Source organism: Aquila chrysaetos, chromosome 2 (genome assembly GCF_900496995.4).
Source record: "Aquila chrysaetos chrysaetos chromosome 2, bAquChr1.4, whole genome shotgun sequence".
Classification (NCBI taxonomy): domain Eukaryota; kingdom Metazoa; phylum Chordata; class Aves; order Accipitriformes; family Accipitridae; genus Aquila; species Aquila chrysaetos.
Genome location: NC_044005.1, coordinates 26998989 through 27015547, shown reverse-complemented (window position 1 = coordinate 27015547; position 16559 = coordinate 26998989). Strand labels below are relative to the sequence as shown.

Genomic DNA, 16559 nt, shown 5'->3' with positions numbered 1-16559 from the left:
GCGATCCGCTCAACCCCCGTATGACGCATCCATTCCACGCAAGCAGGAAGCTCCAAGAAGTTTTATTCTAAATTAAAAATAAAGTTCTGGAACAAAGTAAGTTGTTTCTGAGGCATTCAGAGCACAGAAATAACGTTTTCAGCAATTTTTCACATCAGCATCGATTCTCTGATTTCCTTCAAGCGAGCACAACGCTATACAAATCAGGAATTTTACTCACGTACGACTACTCAAACACCACTCTGCACAGACATTCAGAAATAGACACTGTGTCCCTGAACAACCCCTTTATTTAATAAAGGTAGCACAGCTCTTCCTCTGCCTGCCAAAATTTTATGAAAGGCCAGGAGTTAGACTAACAGTACAACAAACTAATAAATTAAAAATGTAATAAAATAAAGTTCTCTAGAGCTGCATATTGGCTGACTGAACAAATGGGGAAGAGGGACAATGTTGTGTGAGGGCAGCTCATGCTTCAGCTTTTGCTTCTTCCTGGACAAGGTTATTTCAAAATCTGGAAGTCCTTGTGCTCCAGCGCCGTGATCTTCTTCTCATTGCTGAACTCTGCCTGGCTGATGCGGGACTGGGGGCTTCCTACCTTCCTGAGCCATTCCTGTAGCTCCCGTACCCTGGCCGGTGGACCCTGAATTTGTCCTTGCACGGTGCCGTGGCTAGTATTTTGGACCCAGCCAACGAGTCCTAGCCTCTTAGCCTCCCCCTGAAGAGACAATGCAGAGCAAAATGAGATTAATCCAAACTGTAAGAGAGCTACAGAGTGACATTCGCATACAGGAGTCCACTTTATAGGTAAGACACAGACCTCCAAGGAAGTTCCTACGGCTCAGGCAGCAGGAGAGCAGCAGAGGATTCACCCGACTATTCATTAATATTCTTTCACGCGAAAAACCGGGGCTGAAACGCAGTTTTCAGCCGTGCTTACATAACGCGGCACAGGCCGCCAGCAGCCCTGAGAGACGACAGCCCCCATTCAGACGCGGCAGGAGCCGTGGCCGCCACCCAGCCCGCCCGTGGCTCAGCCCCACCGAGGCGCCCACAGGAACCGCCGCAGCGCCGCCGGCGCTAACGGAAAGCGCCGCGCACTGCACCAGGCAGGCCGCCCCTCAGGAAGGGGCACGCGGGACCGCGCCCCGCACCTGGGTGTACTTGCGGAAGAAAACGCCCTGCACCCTGCCGAACACCTCGTAGTCCACCGAGACCAGGCCCTCGCCCTCCGCCATGGCGCCGGCGCCGCCGCTCCCTCCTCCTCCTCGGGCTGCCTCCGCCGCACACCCCGCTGCGCCTGCGCGGCGCGGCTCGGCTCGGCTCGCGCTGGGGGCGTGGCCGTGTCCGCGCCTGGGGCCAATCAAGAGCCAGGACCCGGGAGAGGCCGGTCCCTCGTTAACCGCCTCATGAATAATAAATATTGACTCGCCCTCCGGCCAATCGCCCCTACCCGGCCATAGAGGTGGGGTCCTCCAGAGAGCGGAGTGGAAGGGGAGCGTGGCGGAGCAACCATCGAGAGGCCGCTCACCGGCGAGAGCGGCGCAGGAACTGGCCTTCGCGTGCCTGTCTCCAGGCAACAGCCGTCAACACGGCGGCCCGGGCGGCGGCGGGCGCGGGCGGCGGGCAGAGCTCCGCGCTGCCCCGGGGCGAGGGCGGAGGGCAGCAGCAGCAGCAGCAGCAGCAGGAGGAGGAGGAGGAGGTGCCGGGTCTCTCGGGCGATGGGAGACCGATAAGCGAAACGGGTGGCGACGCAGCTTGCCGAGGAGGCCGGGCAGAGCGCCGGCCGCAGCCCCGCAGGTAACCCCGCTCGCCCCGCGGGGCCGGCCTGCGGCGTGGGTACCTGGCACGCTCCGGGGGATGTGGTAGAACGAGCCACGGGAAGATTGTACCGAGCTTTACCGGACGCCTGCCTGTCAGACCTGCATGCTACACTGTCAAAACTGAAGGGACACGCTACGGGAAACACCCTGGGGGAGTATAACAATTTCTCTGGCAGTACAGCATACTTCTGCTGCCACCATGATAACACCGGGCTCAGACAGAAAGCGAAATAAAAGCATATTTTATTTCTGGCTGCATAAATGATTGGGACTGGAAGAGGCAGCATGGGAGCTCCCTAGGTGGAAGGAATGTAAAGATTTACAGATCCCAGAAAAGTTACAAAACTGTTGCTAATATTTATTATAGCCTCTCATTGTAGCCTCCAGGTGTAGACTGTTAGGAGAAAAGTTGTCCAGTTTTGGATAAGACAGTCTGTAATGACTTTGCTTCTAACCTCAGGCTCTTTCTCAGGCACTGAATGGCTTTGTTTCCACCGGTGGATTCTGTGGTGGCAGCTGCTAAGCTTGTTCCCAGTTCCCAGCTGGAACACCAGAAGAACAACTATCAGCATGAACTCATACCTGACAAAGAGGAAGGTTTAAAGGATCTCTATGCCCGAAAGAGCCGAAGCTATTCATATTCTCTTTCTGCAGAAAGCAGTCAACACGGCTCCAGGCACAGAGACTTCTGTTCAGCTGGACTGCAGAGCAAGTATTTCACCAGCCAGACCAAGACTCTGCCAGCTAAATCAGTAGCCATACAGAAAGAAGGAGTGGATCGTGCCCATCCCCTGAAACCAATCCTTCACCACAAGGGTGTGAGTGTTCCAGTGGTCAAAACAGCACAGCCCAAAAGTTCCCCATACATGGAGGAAGGTCCAAATAGTAGGCCTAGCTCAATGAGCAAAGGGAAGCCTCCAGCAGGGAGGTCTCAGCTAGCTGCAGTGCTCTCTCCTTGGACAGCAGAGCCTAAACAGTCAGCCTCCCATCTATACAGGAGAGAGCTGGCCTACATCCTCAAGTTGGAGGCAGATGGACGGAACCTGGAAGAGGAAATTCGAAAGAAAGAGGCCCTCCTGAGAGAGAAGCTGAGGAGAACGAAGGAGGAGCTTCGGAGGATTCAAAGAGAGAAGGAGCTTGTTGAGACAGAGGAGAGAAGAGACAAAGTGGAGAAGACCCATGAGGGAAAAGCCGCAAGGCACCCTGAAGAGAAAATGTTCAGAGTTGCAGTCAGGCCAGGTGATGGGGTCTTTGGCGGGGTGCAGTCTGCAGAGGCCACTGTTCCCAAGCCTGGCACCACTCTCTACCCCCAAGAGCTGGCTATGGGGAAACTTAAGAAGGAGCGGTTGGTGGCCAGCAACAGCAAAATTCGAGACCACAAGCCCATGGAGCGTTTAGCATCTTGTTCAAAGCTGGCCCTAAAATGCAGCCCTTCTCCCTCTGCCCTCTCAGACCGAGAGTCTGGTGACCACCTGTCTGCAGAGGTGCTGTACATGCAGGCTGCCAGTGCTGTGGAGCAGGGGGGGGCTCGGACAGTGCAGCTTCTGCGGACGTAAGTTTCTCAGCACCAGGCTTGAGAAGCACACAAGTATCTGCAGCAAGAGCCAAGGCTCCAAGAGGAAAGCATTTGACTCCAGCAAGGCCAGAGCTAGGGGCACAGAACTGGAAGAGTATCAGCAGTGGAAAAGCTCAGAGAGGCCTCAGGTAACATGCAGTCCCTTTGCCTCCCTCAATCCACGTCTACTACTTATGTTCATTCCACCCCAACATCTAATTCCGAGTGAGATGTGAGCGCCTTCACGCGTACATGGGGCTAAGGGATACAGTCCAGCTATTGCCTTGAAAGGTTCTTGCCATGGATAAATAGATCCATTTAAAATCTAATAGGTGGGTGGCAGGGGTCCTAACTGACTTGTCTTTGTATTGTGTCAAGGGTGTACTCCTGGAGAAAGCTCACTCCTTGCATAGTCAGGATGCTCAGGATTCAGACTGGGTCTGCTGCAGTAAAGCTCTGCAACATCAGGGGCTGCAGGGAACTGGCTGAAAATCCAGGTAGTGACACAGGCTATTAAAACTAAGGCAGTGGAAACATGCAGCTCTGTTCCTGCAAAGCAGCTATAGCAACCCTCTGCAGTTCCTTGGCCCTACTGCTTGCTTTTCTGGTTATTCTCAACCTCTTTCTAAGTGTTGATGTATCCATCAGTATTTCCTTCAAATCCCCCTTGATGCTGGTCTTTTTGATCCCCTTCGTGGGACTCAGCTTCTCAGGGAGGGTTTTACATCAACAGGGAATATCCAGGGATGGGTGACCTGAGTTGGACCCTGAGTGTAAGATTGAGAATGGAGGCTGACGGTGGTGCCAGTTGCTCTGACTGCCTTTCTCTTCTGCAGAATACGCCACCCAGAAGGAACAACTGGAGACAGAAGCACGAGGTTTTCATCCAGACCCTGCGCCAGGCCCGCCAGGTGCAGCAAGTCCTCTCCAAAGGAGGAAAGGTGTCCGACCTGCCCCCATTGCCTCCCATTGAAAACCCAGATTATGTTGCCTGTCCTTACTGCAGGCGCCAATTTGCTCCCCAAGCAGCTGAGAGACACATTCCCAAATGCAAAACTGTCAAAAATAGACCCCCACCCCCACCTCAGAGGAGGCGCTGCTGAGGTGTCCAACTGTACCTGCTGCTGCGATTCCCTGCCCATTTTCTGCCAGGTTTCCAGCCACAGACACTTGCACTTTCCCTAGTCTCAACACTGGCTGCGAGGGTTGAGCTTGTATGTACCACAAGTGAACAGCTCAGGATGTATAAGCAGAATACTAGAACTTGTGTACTTTGACCTGTGCCCTGGGATGCCCTGCTGGGGGCTGCTTCTCCCATCCAGTGAGCTCAACATGGAGTCTCAGTGTGGGTGTAAGGCTGTCACTGTTCAGTCAGCTGAGCAGGAAAGAAAGGCTGTTGCTACAGGTTGTCAGCAGGACAGCAGCAAGGAGCAAACCAGCCATCAGAAAGGGGCTGTTCTTCAGAATCGTATTTTGCCTGTAGGTTAGGGAGGCTTGGGCTTTTTTTTTTTTTTTAACAACTAGAGGTGTCTGATGTAGAGCTGCTCTCCTATAGCTCACCAGTGGCTGCAGACTCAGTTTTTTTCCTTCTCCAAAAACATAAAGTAGTGCTGTTCATGAGAGGAAGAGCTGGGCCAAACACAGCAGCATCTGCCTCATTTGCTCTACTGCTCTGTAGGTGCAGATGTTCACCCCTAAATGTGCTAACAGTGACAGTCGTTCTGGCTGGTGTAGCATTTTTATTGTAGCTCCCTACAAGAGATGGGGGATGTGAGGGGTGCCTCTTTTTTTTGCCACAGAAAGGACTCTCCATCCTTCAAAACTATTTAGCATTTAGACAAGGCATTTGGAGAAGTCAGAGGAAGGGGAGGAAGCTATGTAAGCAGTTAACTTTTTTGCAGCGAAGAGACTGCTGTGTTCTTCTGTCCTTGGTATCTGTACTAGACAACAGGATCCAGAGCTGCTGCTTGGTCATTGCTCTTGCTCTGTCCTAGTTGTTGTAGCACCGTTCAGTTGAATAATGAAAGCAGCTATGTAGGTAGGTTTATTCCACACTTGCTCTGCAGCAACCCAAGAGTTTATTTAGATACTTTTCTAGAATGCTAGTGACAATCCTGGGGCTAAATCTTACCAGCTGAAGATCTGTAACACTGCCATTTAGAAATCCAGTGTGGCAGTTTGAATTAGAAAAGGAGAACCGGGAGGAGTATTATTAAATAATTCCTGAACACAAGAAGCTCAGGATTGGAAATTCAGGGGGTTAGGAAAGCTAGCAGTAGTAACAGGCACTTAATGTTTAAGTTCATGTGCACAGAATAGCAGAGATACTCCGAACTGGCCAGGCCCTCGAGGCAACAGAACAACCATCCTAATGTGTTACCATGTAAAATAGCTGGGACTCAGAGTCAGGAAAGGGTGGAAGAAGAAATATTTAATTAAAGAATAGTGCCCCACAAGATCAAAAATAGGTCATGAATAAGCTCAGACTGGAAATTAAGTTTCTAACCAGGACAGGAGCAAGGTCATAGAAAAACCTTCCAAATAGATCAGGCAACAAACTTACATTGTTTCAAGATGGACTTAGAGAAGATCATGGAAGGGAGCATATGGCAGGACTTAGAAATTAAGAGTCGTGATACAGAACATTTGTTCCTATCTCCAGGCTGCTTGTATGAAGTGTGAAGAACAGATCAACAGATCTGTGCCTCAGTGTATCACTTTTGGGAGCTGAGAAGGAATTTCCTTCCCACAGCAACCTTCCCTCGATTCTTAACTTGGCATCTGATTTATTTTTTAATTTCCATCCAAAATGTTTAAGAACTGCTACAGTTAAAAAAAGCCAAACACACCCTGCCCCCAGACAGTACACTAGGGAACTTCACATTAGAAAACCTGTTAGCTGCTTCACTCCTATGTTCAGGGTTAAATCAGCAATTAGATTCAATATAAAAACCTGGAGTTTTCCTTCAGGCCAAGTTGCTAGGGACCTCTAAAACACAAGGCTTGCACCCTTCCTTAAGTCATCTTATTTTCATCTTAGTTACTGCAATGGTAGGGAATTATGAAAAAAATATACCCCTTCTTCTGCTTTCTTCTCAAGATGTAAGGTAGTTCTTGGTGATTTTGGCCTCATGCTAAAGATCTTTGTTTGTCACACACTGTTAAAGGGCCTTTTGGGGGAAATAGGTGTCATACAGACCCTTTTAGAGAATCATCTGCTTATATTGGTGGCAGTTCCTGCACATTTTTAAGTCAGTTATTTTTCCAGGTTCTGATTTTTAATATATTAGAGTAGTTCTGTGGTGTAAAAGTTGTTTTAAATGGTCACAGAGTGGCTTGTGTTCTCAAAGTAAGAATGACTACTTCGTGTGAGAACATTGCAACAGGAAGCAAACAAGGAACAAAAAAATTCCAGCAGCTCCTTTTGCAAGTCCTTCAGTAATGTAGCAGCAGCTCATGGGAACCTAGAAAAAGATAAAAAGCGACTAGATTAAATGGGTCAGAAGCCAAATATGAAGAAACACGCCAGCCTGCAGTGGGTGGACCAGACTCCTGAAAGAAGTTGGAAAGCTTCTGCCCTATAGGTGTGGACAGAAATCCCAATCCCTTGGCACACCCTAGAAAAGCATGAAAGTCCCAGGAAGGGTCAGTGCTGTACTGTGCCAGCCAGGTATGAGTGTACAAACCTAGAGGAGAGAAAACACAGACTTGAAACAAGGGAAAATAATCTGCTATATCCAAATTGACCGGAGAAGCAAGAGCAATGCCCTAACTTCAGAGCTTCAAACTACAGGACAGCAAGAGGTGACAAAAGATAGGAAAGGGATAAACTGGAAGCTTTATGCCAGCCTCCTTGAAGTAATAGAAGGGTGTAACTGAATTAAACAAAGAGTAGTTAAGAAATTAAGTACCACTGCCTGTCCTGTAATACTAACTCTGTTTCCCTTGCACCATGTTCCTTTGGCTGTGTTTAGTGGACCCTAAAAGTCAGCAGAGTGCAAATGGTGACTGGGGTAGACACACACAGGAAAGCTTTTGATACTGTAAAATAAATCCATATGTTGGGGACTTCTCTTAAGTGACAGGCAAATGGCTAACACACGATCGAAACTGTAGATTAAACAAAATTTACTGAAATTAAATCACCAGGCTTCATTTGTTATCTTTGTTTCAGATCCAACCACGGGCAGTTCACCTCTTTTTGCTGAGCTATTGTTTCAGATCAGGACAGACAGCAGTATCCAGAAAGTCTCTGATAACTGGTTTAAAAGTTAGTAACAGTTTAGCCAAAGCATCAGGCTCAGCTACTGCAGTACAATCCCCCTCTCGGAGACATGCTGCATTTTCAGTATCCAGATCTCTGGTGATTTTAAGTCTTTAACCCAGCTCTGCCTCTCAAGACATTTCTCAATTTACTAAAAACCCTGATAGGAAGTTAGAAGTGACAGGCATTAAGTACAGTGTGCAGGAACAGTTGGCAGAGCAGGTGTCAGGCAGGTTCTTCCTTCTGTAGGTCTTAATGCTCAGTAGAAGCTGTTCCGAGAGAAACAGGTACTTCTTCCCTTTGAGCCTCTCTCTTCCCATTACTCATTTCCCACTTGGCACTCAAACTGTTGAAATAAACACACGCACAAAAGCCCCCTGACGTCACTAGGAGCAGATGCAGCAGCAAGAGAAAAGAGTTGTTTTGTTGTTTGGTTGGTTGGTTTTTTTAATGAAGGGACACAGAACCTGATTTTTTTTCCCCACAGCAAAGAACGTGCAAGCCCCTTGGCCCTCTTTCTATAAGCAAAAAACATAATCAAACAACAGAATGCCATGAAGCCAGCTGACTATATGCGTATTTCCCCATCTTCTCTTGGAAAAAAAACCCCAACAACTCAACACAGGAGAACGAGTTTAAACATTTATTTAAACAGAAACTCCAAACCACTACAACCTTTAACCTTTCAAAAAAAGACAACGACAAACTAGTTTTCAGCCAGAGTGTCAGAGCAGGCGTAAGTTGTGTTCCACTATAACAACTCAGTAGCAATACTAGCAGGAGACCAACACATACGGAGCTAGCACTGCAAGAAGGGGAGAAGTAAAAAGGGTTTGAAACTGCTCAAAGGCACTTCTGCCCACTTGCCCTTCCATTTTCAGCCCAAGACAAAAGTGCTGGCTTTAAACTGCTTTTTTGGTTGCATAGCTGGCTGGTGTGAAATCTGTGGTCTGTAACAGGCACAACCTGGATAGCGTGAATCCTCTAAGGCACATATGAGATTGCGGAGCACAGGGCATCCTCTGTCAGGGACCCTAATCCTCCACTAGATCCAAGGGGAATCCAGTCTGTGCACCTAGCTTCCCAACTGCAGAGCATTGAGAAATAAGGATAGCAGTGCACTGCAGGAGAGCGACTCCCATCAGCTTGGTGCTTGCTTATTGGACATGGCTCAGGCTCAACTCTTCACTCCTCAAAGGCACTGCCGCAATGTCACCAACTCAATCATTTCTAACCGCAACAACAACCCTCAAGCCGGGACCCTAACCTGAGAGCTGGCTCCAACACACATGGGGGAAAGGATAGCAGAGTCACAAGGGCAACTAAGCGACGTGGCCACACCAGGGCGCCTGACGCTCACCACCTCGCAGGACGGCTGTCCTCCTGCCCTTCCTTCGGTAACAATGGATGGGCACGCTAGTATGATCCTCGCCCTGGACACTGCACTGGAGAGACTGCACTTGATTCAGCTCCAAGACACTAGCAATAGGCACCAACAAAGTATTTAAGGAGCGTAAGTTACAAGCAGAATGGTTTGGCAACCGCCTCTAGAGACAAATGGGGAACGCTGGCTCCCCTGGAACAGTCAATTCTAGTGACATGCCATTGATAGGGATGGTATAAGCCTAATGAAATCACAACCCCGCTCTCACAGCAAAGGTGAGAGGTACTTGGGACTCCTTAGAGGCTTCACGTAAGGCAGGGAAGGCTAGCTGCTCCCAGGGATCCTACCAATCCCAAAAGCTTAGTTCAAAGTCAATTTGGTAATAAATTTAAGGCCAATAAAATTAACCTCATTCTCTGACAGGAAATGAGGAAATCTTGAGCATCAGACCATGCCTCTTCCCATCTCCAATTTTCTTGGGAAAGCCTCTCACTTCTAGAAAGAAGGTGAATTCCAGAGACTTGATCATTCATGGTCATTGGGGAAGGCTGCATCCTGTGACCATGGCATTAACGACCTATTCTGGGTAGAAAACTGCATTCCAGCTTCGTCAAAACATTGAGTGGAAAAACACTGATTCTTCCCACACCCACACAGAGTGTGGGCACCAGGGGCTAAGCAGAACAGAAGCCAAGCAAGGAGCAGCTACAGGCTTATGCCAAGAAACAAGAAGCTCTGGCACCCAAACCAAGTTGAACAGCTGGAGCAAGAAATGGGTGACAGTCTCAGGCCCAGACGCTTATCGTCTGGTTGGTAAGCAGGTGGTCTGAAACTGAGAACCAGAGATCCCGTCTCAGACAGTCCCCACTACTGCTATTTGAAATGACACCTGATTCACTCATCTCGGTGCATTGCCTGGAAGTTGGAAAGCTCTAGGCACCCAGAATAAAGCCTTTAAACTCTGTCTATACAGGCCACTGTACACAGCCATATGGCCAGAAGCTGTGCCTCAAGACCAGGGACATGCTGTCTACCATTATCTTCCTAACAGGAAGATCTCCACTGCCTCCAGAATGAGACATTCTCTGCTCCCTCTGCCCCTGAGCAGAGGGGAGCAGCCTCACCGCCTGGGCCTTGCCATGTGGTAGGGAGAGGATCCTAGTCCTTCACCCCTCTGAAGTGAAGGTGGTGAGTTTTAGGGTTCAGCCAGCTTCAGTACAAAACACGTCTCCTCCTCTCATCTAGAGATGCAGTGATGAATACTGGGGTCCCAAAGGCAGCTCCCAAGAAGCAGTGAAACAATGAAAGGGCCAGAAGCCGCTACTGGAGCCATTGCCATAACGGGGCCGTTCTGCCTCACGTGCAGAATTGACGGATAAGGTACAAAGAGGAGCTGCTGCTGCTTCAATCACTGAGCTGGCCTAGAGCTCAGGGGCCCTTCCCCTCTCAAACTCACTCCTAGTTCATATCAAACGTACATGGGTGCTGCTCTGGAGCCTCCGGCCTCGCTTCTTGTCTGCGAGTGACCTGAAGCCAGGAAAGCCGCTCTCTGCATTCGGTTAGTGTGCTGTGAAGTTAGATGGATCCCAGTGGGCTCAGGAGACTAGAGGCTGGAGCGGCACGAGTCCGTTCCCAGAAGACACCAGGAATCTGAATCCAAGTCAGGTTTTGGATCCGCTTCCATCTCCTCTTTGGCTGTCTGTGTTCCTTTGGAATGAACGTCCACCTGCCAAAACACACAGCACTTACACTAACAGCTCTAGGACTAGCTGCAAAGAAGCTAGGAGCCTCGCCAGGCACAGTTCCTATTCTTCACAGCCATTTGGGACTCTCCGTGACATCTGACTGCCCATCCCTTCTCATCAGGAGAAATAAAAGGGAATCCCAGGTCCCTCAAGGACTGGGCTGTCCTCACAGGAAACTGTCTCCTTGGCTTCACTCCTGTTGCTACTACCAGAGCCTGCATCAGCAGCTCAAACAAGAGACAGGCACCATGCTCAGTCCCCCAATTCGGCTCTAAGAGAGACATCTGTTGAGAGCTGCTTCCTTCTGTGCAGCCTCCACAATCTACATGGGAGTGTAGTGAGCCCTGAGCATGGATGTGCACCCAGGTGATGGGTCCTCACCTGCTGCACTCCCTCCGTCCCCCTGCAGAACCGCTGGAGTTGGGCACTCAGACGAACAGTTTCCTGCTGCAGCTTCTTCTGATCATCCAGACACTGTAAAACCAGGCTTCGGAGGTGCGTCACCTCCACTTGCAGAGCACTGCACATGCAGCCCACAACAGGAGACGCAGCCTTCCCTTCACCGCACGGCAGGGTTGGACTCAGGCAAGTAGGCTGCAGAGACACAGAGGGAGGTCAGGCCAGGTTTGAGTGCAAGGCCAGAAGTTTTCTATCCCATAAGAAACCATGCATAGAAAGTGTCACCCCAGCTCATTTCCCAACTTCCCAAAATTCTAGCAGCCAAGGTCAGCAAGCTACTAGTCATTATGTCTTCAGTACAAAGCCACTAACTTCCTCCTTTTTCTGGGAAAGCTGCTCCTGTCCTCCTATCACCAAAATCCATCTGGTTTACCCCCCTTTCCCTAAGCCTGGGATCCGTGCCTCTTCTTGGGACAGAAAACTCCTGGAATACAGTAATCTCACAGGTTCTAATTTCTCAGTGATTTCCTTTATCAGTTCTTCCTATCTCACAGCAATTTCTGCTTTCTAAATTTCTATCTTCTGCTAGGCTGCTGGGCCCCAGGTTTCTCTATTTTTTCCAATTGCATGAACTGCATTTTTCCACAGAACTGATCTCGTTATTTTCAATCTGACCAAGTCCCATCTTTGTGTTCTAGGTTCCTGTGAGTTGTTCTCTTTGCAGCATCATCTCTGATTATCAATAGCCCTCTTTTCCTCATCCAGATGAATTAGGCCAATTCAACAACCTCTTCTCAGCTCTCCCCATAATTGCAACATTGCCATTTATGGTCCCCAAGAGCTTTCAGCCAAGCATTCACTTGCATAACATTACCCAGGGCTCCGTTTTGGGCTCGTTTAATCCAACAGGTTCCTCAGAGGCCACTTTGAGTCCTTGAAGTTTCTGGTAAGGGAGAGTCTCCTTCTCAGGCTCTGAAGACGCCATGCTCAGAGGAAAGGGGCTGTCAGGCATGGGGATGAATTCAGCATTCTCCAGCTCCTGGATCCACAAAAGCAGCACTGTCAGGCCTGCCTGCCTTCCTGCAGCCGACTTCATGTCCTCAACCAATGCACCAACACCCTCTTGTGGTAAAAAGGGCAGCGAGGCCTAAAGGGCTCCCCATGCAGCACAGCTCTGAGAACCTTTCAGAGCATCCCTTAAGAGTGGAAGGGACCACTCGCTTTTCCCCAGCCTACATCCCCATTTTAAGGCATTTCTGAGACACCACATTACCTTCCGGAGCCAGCCAGGGCAGGAGCTGCTGTCAGCACTGTTGCCTCCCTTAGCTTCTGTGGTGCTGATCCAGCCCCCCAACTCACGATCTGCTTCCATGGTTCCCCGAAAGCCTCCACTGGGATTGGGGGTCTCCGCTTCCTGTTCATTATCCTCTTCCTCTCCGCCTCCAGTGGTGCAGCTCTGAGCCACTAGCAAACAAGAGTGAAAACTTTATACTTTCCCCACCTCCGCTATTCCTGTCGCCAAACCCCAGCTGGAGCAGAGGAGCAGAGAAGATGCAGAAATTTGGGCTGTATGGCCACAGTGAGAGCACATGCTAGTGGAATCTCCCTCAACAGCTTATCTCCTAACACTCCCTGCAGGCCTCCCCAAAATGGCTTGTGTGCAGCAGCCTTTTGCAGCTTCTTGGCCCCAGCCATCCCACAGGTCCAAAAAACTGGACTCCATCTCTCCAGCAGCTGCCCCATAGCCTCCCTTCCCTTATCAGCTCCCTTCAGTGAATTCCTCTCAGCTTTTCCTTGTCAAACTGAAGTTCCTCAACTACGCTGCATCCATGTTCTTCCTCCTCTGTTTCAGGTCTCTCTTTCTGAGCTTTGGGACATCCCTTCTCATGCATGGCAGCAGCTAGATTTCCTCCCTTTGAGCTCTTCTTTGAGGCCTTTCAAACACAGAGGAACCATGCTGCAGGACCAAACTGCACCCACTCAAACTAACCACTGAATGTACTTAAACAACAGCTCCCCAGGGCAGGTTACTCACCAGTACCAATGGACAGGCCACTGCTGTTGGATCGGATTGTTTTAGAGTTCAACACCTTTTCTGCAAGGAGAGAAGCATGCTTTCAGTAAGCATGCCACATGGACAGCAAGATAACTCCTAGAACAGTGCACAACAAAGCCAATGTTGCACACCTAGAGCCCAGAGCAGCTTGCCACATTCCCCCCCAGCAACCTGGCCTGTTCCCAGGCAGGATTTATAGTCTAGGTCCTGGCAAGCAATACATGATCATAACCAAGATCCCAAAATTTCATCCTAAACTTACACTTACCAACAATGATGATGGTGTGCCAGCCACGGCACGACAGGTCTGGAACATGATGCAATGATCCAAATATTGGCCGAGGCCATGAGGTACAAATATCTGAGCCGTGAGCTCTCTCGGTTGATGTCATTGCCAGACGCCCATTCCCACCATTACCCCAGGCAAAGATATGGTTGTCTGAGGAAAGAGAGATTCAGAAGCTTCAATTCGCTCTCTCCCTCTTGGCCTGTAATCGTTTCAAGGATCACAGCCTGTCTGCTATAACTGCTATCCCAAAGTATCTTATCCACCATGTCCATTTTGCCAGTGGCAGAAAAAACTGATAATGAATCTAACAGGCAGCCACCAAGCCAGCACTCTGCAGCCCCAGGGACAGCAAATGCTTGGCGCTGCACTGGGATAACTAACAGGACCAGACAGGCCCAGTCTAGGAGGATTTCCTTCAGTGCAGTGCTGCGGGAGTGGTCTAGGAAATGCTCAGTGGGAGCCAGTTAACCACCCTGCAGATCTAGTTCAAAGGAACCCACCACAACTTCGCAAAGACCCACTCACCGTCAGTAGCAGCTATGGTGAATTCATCTCCACATGAAACCCTGATCACCTGCTTACCCCCCAAGGGGCCTCCCAGCAGGTTAATTCCCAGGTGCTTCTTATAGTCCCCAACACCAAGCTGTCCACACTTGTTGGAGCCGAAGGTCAGCAGGCGGCCTCGCTCTGAGAGGAGGAACAAGGAGACAGTCACAGCGAGGGCCCAACTCTGGAAGCAGCCATGCATGCAGAGAACTAGCAGCAACAGCCCATGACCAGAAAGGACTCTGCTGAAAAGCCAGCAAGGCCAGGAGGGGACAGTGCCAGCCAAGAGGAATGGCTTCAGCCTGGAAACACCTCCCTGGTTCCTTCTCCTGTTGCTCCCCTTTTCTGATGCTGGAGGCTGGGACTTCTCACAGACCTCTGACTGGTGTCACTTGGGCAAAGCCTAACTCGGTCATAAACAATTCCTCTGCTAGCCCAGAGCATGACTCTTTCCCAACCCTTTTTTTTTTTGTCCCTTTAAAAAAAAAGGAAGGCTGACCCAGAAGCTGATGTTGCTGCTTCAGCTGGCCAGGAGGCAACACTGCTGAGGAACAGGAATCCTGGGTCCTAGAGTAGGCACGAGCCTTGCTACCAAGAGCACAACCCTCAATGTCAAGGGCCAGGCTGAAAGGGCAAAGCTGATGTAAAGTAATCCAGCAACTAGTATTCACTTAATACATAGGGCTCACCATCAATGGAAGCTGTGTGTGTCTTCCCTGGAGAAATGGTACGGATCTTGTAGAAGGACAGCTGCTTGGCCAAAGTAAGGGAAGTGGCGTATGGCACCTCACAGTATGTCTGATAAAAGATATGTGGGTAAGCACAGAGTGAAAAACCACACACTCGTCAGCTAAGACCTACTCAAGCAGGTCCTGGCAGACCACAACATTAACATAGACAGTCCCAACATGGGTATGGTAAAGAACTGCCAGAATCCATGTCACTGGCTAAGTCACCCTGGAGCAGATTGCTATCTGTTTCACTACGTCAGATCTGACATAAACCCATAGGACAGACAGGAAACTGAGGAACAAACTGCCTCTTCGCAGAATCCAGTATCCATTGTCTCGGATCGGAACTAACAAATTGGCACAAAGCTAATGAACGTTCTGTCACTGTCACAGGACCTCCATTTCCCATATACTACTGACTGCTGGGAGCTGGAGCCAGGGACCCAAATGCACTTACATCATGGTTGATTATCCCTGATGTGCACTGATTCAGGCCCAGCTTGTTGAACTCATTGAGTCCACATGCCAACACTTTGCCTGTCTGGGTGAGCAGGAAAGTCCCATCACAGCCACAGTGAACAGACACAATGTTTAAGGTCTTCGGAACATCCACCTATGTAGAAGAAATATATCCCAAGAAAATCAAAATCCCAACACCTACTACACAGAAGCTGGCACATAGAAAACATATGGGGTTAGAGCAGTGGTTCAGCTAGTCTGGGCACTGACAATACCCAATGCAGTTGTTTTGAATGAAGGTGCAAAAATAACATAAAGTCTATAGCATACTGAAACTCTGGTCACAATGCAGAAATTCAAGGCATTCTAGACCTTGTGTACAGACACTGGTGAGCCAGGACAGGAACAAGAAATGTGGTGCACAGGCATCCTGGCCAGCTGGGGTCTACAAGCACCAGACCCAGTTAGCCGAGCAGGGCTGGGTCTGTGCTGTGTGGCTGTGATACTGTGTGATCACAGATATTTGGCTTCCAGGCACATCCTTGTTGGTTTCTAACCCCCAATGGGTTAGATTACCTCAATTACCCCCAGCACTGTATTTCAAGAGGGTTTTACTTTGAACTCATCTTTAACTCCTTATGTCAAATTCAAAGACTCCCAGTTGTTTGCACTGCTGTGAGTTTCCTCTACAGACCCGAGGTATGCAATTTGGTATTTTCTACTATGATTTCTACAACTGTAAGTTTAGCATTTCCAGTTCCAGCATGGAGATCAGAGCAACGAAGCTTTAAGTTGTGATGCTGGCTGGTTTGGGAGTGGTATGCCCCTCTACCACGATCTCTAGGGAGAAATGAAGCAAAACAAAGTGAAGAAGCAAAGTTAAAACCCTTGCAAACTCTATGATACCTCAGAAAAAACACCTGAGCCTCAGACAGTTAATATTTCCAAACAGCAACTAATTTGGATTTATGCCCATGCAGATTGTGAGAAGTAGTCACAGTCCCACCTTCTGAGGGGTGTAGTGATCTTCTTCTGAATCCAAGCCCAAGCGCCCTGCATCAGTGAAAACAGTGCAGTTAGAAATGGCCTCACAAGGTGCCTGTCCCTAAGAAATGGTATTGTCTCTCCATAGTCCCAAAGGAATCTCCCTACAGAACTAGAAACCTGTTCCCCTACATGCATCACTGCCTGCCAATCCTCAAGGCAACCCAACCCCACTCACAGAACAACTGCCCTACCCACAAGGAAGCCAAGTGACACCCTAGAGCTTCCCAGAGTAAAGTCCCAAGGGCTCAGTCCCCAGTTCCC

At 49.4% G+C, this 16559-nt stretch overlaps 3 protein-coding genes across 5 annotated transcripts in view; 1 reads left to right on the top strand and 2 right to left on the bottom strand.

The window, feature by feature from the left end:
- Window positions 1–46: 46 nt before the first annotated feature.
- Window positions 47–1311, bottom strand: ACYP1 (acylphosphatase 1). Its single transcript, XM_030007315.1, has 2 exons — window positions 1155–1311; window positions 47–718 (listed from the first exon to the last, which is right to left on the bottom strand). Exons 1-2 carry the CDS (start codon window positions 1236–1238, stop codon window positions 503–505), a joined length of 300 nt encoding a protein of 99 aa, XP_029863175.1. The 5' UTR covers window positions 1239–1311; the 3' UTR covers window positions 47–502.
- A 148-nt stretch (window positions 1312–1459) lies between these two features.
- On the top strand, window positions 1460–7515 carry ZC2HC1C (zinc finger C2HC-type containing 1C). Its single transcript, XM_030042256.1, is given in 4 exon segments — window positions 1460–1800; window positions 2296–3343; window positions 3345–3527; window positions 4215–7515. Coding segments are annotated over 3 exon segments (1491 nt in total). The 5' UTR covers window positions 1460–1800; window positions 2296–2302; the 3' UTR covers window positions 4482–7515.
- Window positions 6731–16559, bottom strand: part of NEK9 (NIMA related kinase 9) — a 27074-nt gene continuing 17245 nt past the window's right edge. For 2 of the 3 annotated variants that reach the window (XM_030042243.2, XM_030042234.2), the window contains 10 exons: window positions 16258–16304; window positions 15250–15405; window positions 14751–14859; window positions 14041–14202; window positions 13495–13665; window positions 13206–13265; window positions 12444–12634; window positions 12045–12209; window positions 11153–11365; window positions 8272–10752 (listed from right to left, as the gene is read on the bottom strand). In XM_030042243.2, coding sequence (XP_029898103.1) covers window positions 10630–10752; window positions 11153–11365; window positions 12045–12209; window positions 12444–12634; window positions 13206–13265; window positions 13495–13665; window positions 14041–14202; window positions 14751–14859; window positions 15250–15405; window positions 16258–16304 — 1397 coding nt within the window. In that variant the 3' untranslated portion in view covers window positions 8272–10629. Of the gene's footprint in view, window positions 6843–8271; window positions 10753–11152; window positions 11366–12044; window positions 12210–12443; window positions 12635–13205; window positions 13266–13494; window positions 13666–14040; window positions 14203–14750; window positions 14860–15249; window positions 15406–16257; window positions 16305–16559 lie in introns of those variants that run through there. The other variant, XR_005931202.1, reaches the window with a different exon arrangement.